The sequence below is a fragment of the Pimephales promelas genome, chromosome 23, assembly GCF_988280905.1.
Source record: "Pimephales promelas chromosome 23, fPimPro1.hap1.1, whole genome shotgun sequence".
In the NCBI taxonomy this organism is placed as follows: Eukaryota; Metazoa; Chordata; class Actinopteri; order Cypriniformes; family Leuciscidae; genus Pimephales; species Pimephales promelas.
Window position 1 is genome coordinate 1,875,873 of NC_142791.1, and position 4,195 is coordinate 1,880,067.

General features: G+C 38.3%; 1 protein-coding gene across 1 annotated transcript; it reads right to left on the bottom strand.

The window, feature by feature from the left end:
- Positions 1-951: 951 nt before the first annotated feature.
- Positions 952-3,425, bottom strand: tpbgl (trophoblast glycoprotein like). Its single transcript, XM_039675892.2, has one exon. The coding sequence runs from the start codon at positions 3,225-3,227 to the stop codon at positions 2,211-2,213; it is 1,017 nt and encodes a 338-aa protein (XP_039531826.2). The 5' UTR covers positions 3,228-3,425; the 3' UTR covers positions 952-2,210.
- Between the last annotated feature and the right edge of the window lie 770 nt (positions 3,426-4,195).

Sequence of the window (4,195 nt, forward strand, 5' to 3'; positions counted from 1 at the left end):
TGTTCTTTTATTAGCAGCAAATTATCTCCAACTATCATCAGTATTGGGGAGAGATAGCCTCATAGTAGGTTTAAAGAGAGATTGAGGTTCTCATAAAAAAGTGTATACACATACATTGTATTGCATTTAAAAGTGTACAGTACAGCTTCTTATATACAGTAGATGAAACTGTCAATCTCTTAAAGGGATAGTTCACTTTGAAATTAATTTTTGATATGTTTTATCTTACCTCAAGGGCATCCAAGATGTAGGTGTCTTTGTTTCCGCAGTAGTTTCAATTTTTATATTTTTAGGTCAAACCGTGCTCTGTCTGTCATATAATGCAGGTCAATGGTCACCACCTCAAAGAGCATGCACAGAGAAGTCCAAATTAAACATGATTTAATGACTCGTAAATGTAAGTACACATTGATGGCCTAAGACACAAAACGAGCGGTTTGTGTGAGAAAACGAACAGTATTTATATAGTTTTTACCTCTTGTAACCACAGCCACGTCCAACTGATCTGAGGGCACGGGCGCTTTGGTCTGCGCAAGCGCCGGAAAGTGCCGGAAGTGATTTCTTGCGTGGTTTTCGAGAGAAAAAAATTAACATCTGTTTATATATCGAAATCATCTTCCATTGCGATTTCCTGTATCTAAATATGTTTAGATGTTCACAGTGAGAGGTAACGCTTCCGAAATCTCTGTGTAAACCATGTACATGCGCGAGTAAAAACTATATAAATACTGTTCGTTTTCTCACACAAACCGCTCGTTTCGTGTCTTAGGCCATCAATGTGTACTTACATTTACGAGTCATTAAATCATGTTTAATTTGGACTTCTCAGTGCATGCTCTTTGAGGTGGTGACCATAGACCTGCATTATACGACTGACAGACAAGAACGGTTTGACCTAAAAATATCAAAAATGAAACAACTGTGGAAGGATACAAATCCAGAATGTTTCTTGTAAACACAAAATGAGACCCATAAACACAGACACACACACAAAGAGCTTTCATTGAGGATATCTTGAGTTGTATTGAGGATGCAAGTCATTTCTTTATAAAATGGTATTATGTTACTGCTCTATATTGTAATTTCATCACAAGTGTATCTGAGCTGTATCACAGTAATTGAAAGATTTGAAGAAGGTTGTAGAATTGTACATCTTTTGCAGTCAAATCTCCATTAACAAAAAGATTAAACATAGCCAAGAAAAAAAGGACTCATGTCATTGTGTCTCACACTCGACACCAAGAGTGTCTGAAATTGGCACTGTACAGAAGGTTACATGGGGTAAAACATAAATAAATAAAAAATAAGAACAATTCAAGCAGTTCTCCAGGAAGTGCATACTGTTAGTGCATATACTTTCACCATAATGTACTTAAACATTCTCATACTATGTCACAAAATCTGAACATTTTGCATTTGTACTTCATTAATACCTATAGTTATTTAGTATTATAAGGGAAATTATTGTATATTTTGTATGCTGCTTACATTTACTGTTTGATTCAGTAAGTAACTGCATTGAGGGAAGCATTAAGGTTATATCCTGCACTTTTCTATATTATTTGGGATTGTTATTTAAGTCTTAGTATTATTTTTAGAAACTAATAAATGTATTTACAGCTAAACCGCCTGCATTCCATAGCCTCATACAAATGAACACTTCAGCAATGAAATCGCTTAACAAGCCCTGTTTTCTTTCCTGTCTTTAAAGTTGAAACAAATTTTTCGCTAATGAAAAAAATGCCAACAGGGGTCAGTTTGTCACAGTCTTGAACCATGATTTGCTATTTTCAATGAGATCTATAATATCTAAGAAAGCCATCCATTAGCACTCCCATTCATCTCAATGGTATTTTTAACTAGCAAAAACCCATCCCCTTCTATTGACAGTTACAGGCAGTTTGGGGGGCATTTTCGTTTTCAACAACATAGTATTGGACAATAAATACATAAATTTGGACACGCCCATGAGTCCGAGATGAGTTATTGAAATTCCAGGTCCATTATTATCATAAAACATGCTGTGTCTCATTTCAACGCCCTCCATAGGGCGTAACATTTAAAACGAGACAGCAATAAAGTTAGTTTATTTGTTTAAAGTTTAATCGGTCAGCTTATTCGAAGCTGACAGACAAAAAGCCACAGTTCCTCCAGTTTCATTGCCATAGTGTGTCAGTAAAGTTCAAGGAAACAGTGTCACGTGGTTCCGCTTAAACGGCAACGTTTGCTAGTCTCGGATCGGAGTCCTGTTCATATCTGTAATGGTACACCTCCATTTGATCCCGGCAGGCCTCTCTAATGTTATTTAGCCACCTCTTAATGCCTCGCCTGTTCAAGTACAACACCATGAGGAACACAACTCCGATGAGGGCTAGCACAATGCCGAGAAGCACATAAGAACCCAAGTCTTGTGGTTTGCATACGTTCACCAGAGGTTTATCCTTCTTCTCTTCGGGTTGCGCACATTTCAGGGTTTCCAAGTCTACGCATTGGTGGCTATTCTTAAGCCAATCATAAAAATCCTTCAGTTTGTCACATTTGCACTCGAACGGGTTCTGTGATAAGTGAACACTTATTTCTTTGAATTCATTAAATTTTTGTAAATCGTGTTTATCCAAGGTGGCGATGGAATTATTTGTCAGTATTAATGTGGTTAAATTGAGGTTACCAAACCCAGAAAGAGGAATTGCTTTCAAACGGTTTCCAGACAGGTCCAGTGTCTGAAGATTAGACAAGCTGTCCGTTGAGAGCGCGCTTCGTAATTGGCGCGCGCCCGAAGCCATTAAGGTGTTCCTGAGGTAAAGATAACGCAGCTGCCCCAACTCATTAAAAGCATCTGGAGTCACAACCATTAAACGGTTGTAACTCAATTCTAAGGAAAGAAGTCCGGGGAGTCCACAAAACGCACAACTTTTAATCTCCTCTATGTTGTTGTCTTCCAATGACAGCGCGAGCAAATCCACACCTGTCCCGTTGGCCGAAAACGCTCTCTCGGTTAAAACGGAGATATTTTTTCCGCTCAAAGTTAAGGTTTGGGTCCTTCTCGGCAGTTCGAGAGGTAGTTTGATCTGTTCCGTGCCCACACAGGTCACGGTTCGGTTCTCACAGTAGCAGGTATCTGGACATTCATAAGCGTCAGCAGACAAAAACAAACACATCAGCCCCAAGGTAAAATGACATCGCTTTGATAGAAGTTGTTTTCGTTTGATTTCCATTTTGTCTGTCATTCCAAAACGGGCAGGTTTAACAGCCGCATAAATTCTCTTCGTAGTTCGGATTCACTTCGCTTCGGGAAACCGTTTCAGCCACCGAGGAAAGCACTCCGCGAGGCCAGAGAGTGTTCAGCCCGGCAGCATGTTCTCTTCCAGCAGCTCCCCCGACGACGCCTACACTACAAATGCGATCAAGTGCTGTCTAACAGCATCCCTGAGGTGAGCAAAACCTCGCCCACTTCCCTCAATGAGAGAGATACACAGAGCCGTGTAGTTTTTCACTTATGACAGAGTGAACAACACTGAATGAACCTAATGTGAAGACGGTGTCCAAAAGCATTTTAGAGGGGCACCAAACAGGGATGTAAAAATAAAGAAATAGTACTCTTCTAATTTTCTATCAATATAGCCTATATATTTGGGAGGTATTCACATCTGTAGTTTAGTAGTAGGCCTATTGAAAAGTCATTGTTTTTAGCTTTAGAACTAAAACTTGTACAAAGTATATGTGCAAAAAAGGGTTTGAGTATAGTTTTGCTGGTATACACATTTTTTTATTTTCTACTGATATGTGACACCAACTTTTTTTTGGGATAGAATAAGAAAACAACTATAATAATGATGACAATACATTTAATTTAATAAAGCAAAAAGTAATTCTCACACTCAAAGTACTGTATAAAATAATCTAAAAAAGAGATAAAGTCCAGTCACCTTTTATTCGTGATAGCTTTACAGTGATGAACGGATGAACAGGATTCAATGATACGAACAGAGTTCATTTCGGCAGCTCTAAAAGAAAACAGTGTTCAGCTGAAGTCTGCTCAGTGTAGATTCATTTCTGTTGTAAAGATCATCATTAAAGTAGTTTTGTAATTTCATCTGAAAACAGTGATGTCATCACCCAGCTTAGTTCAGTTCTCATGTGTCAGTACAGTAAATTCAATAATGTTGGAATAATGCACAGGAATAAACTAAATCAA

What these genes read in the sequence shown, in the direction of transcription:
- tpbgl (XM_039675892.2), bottom strand. Translation starts at nt 3,227, where the DNA reads ATGACAGACAAAATGGAAATCAAACGAAAACAACTTCTATCAAAGCGA.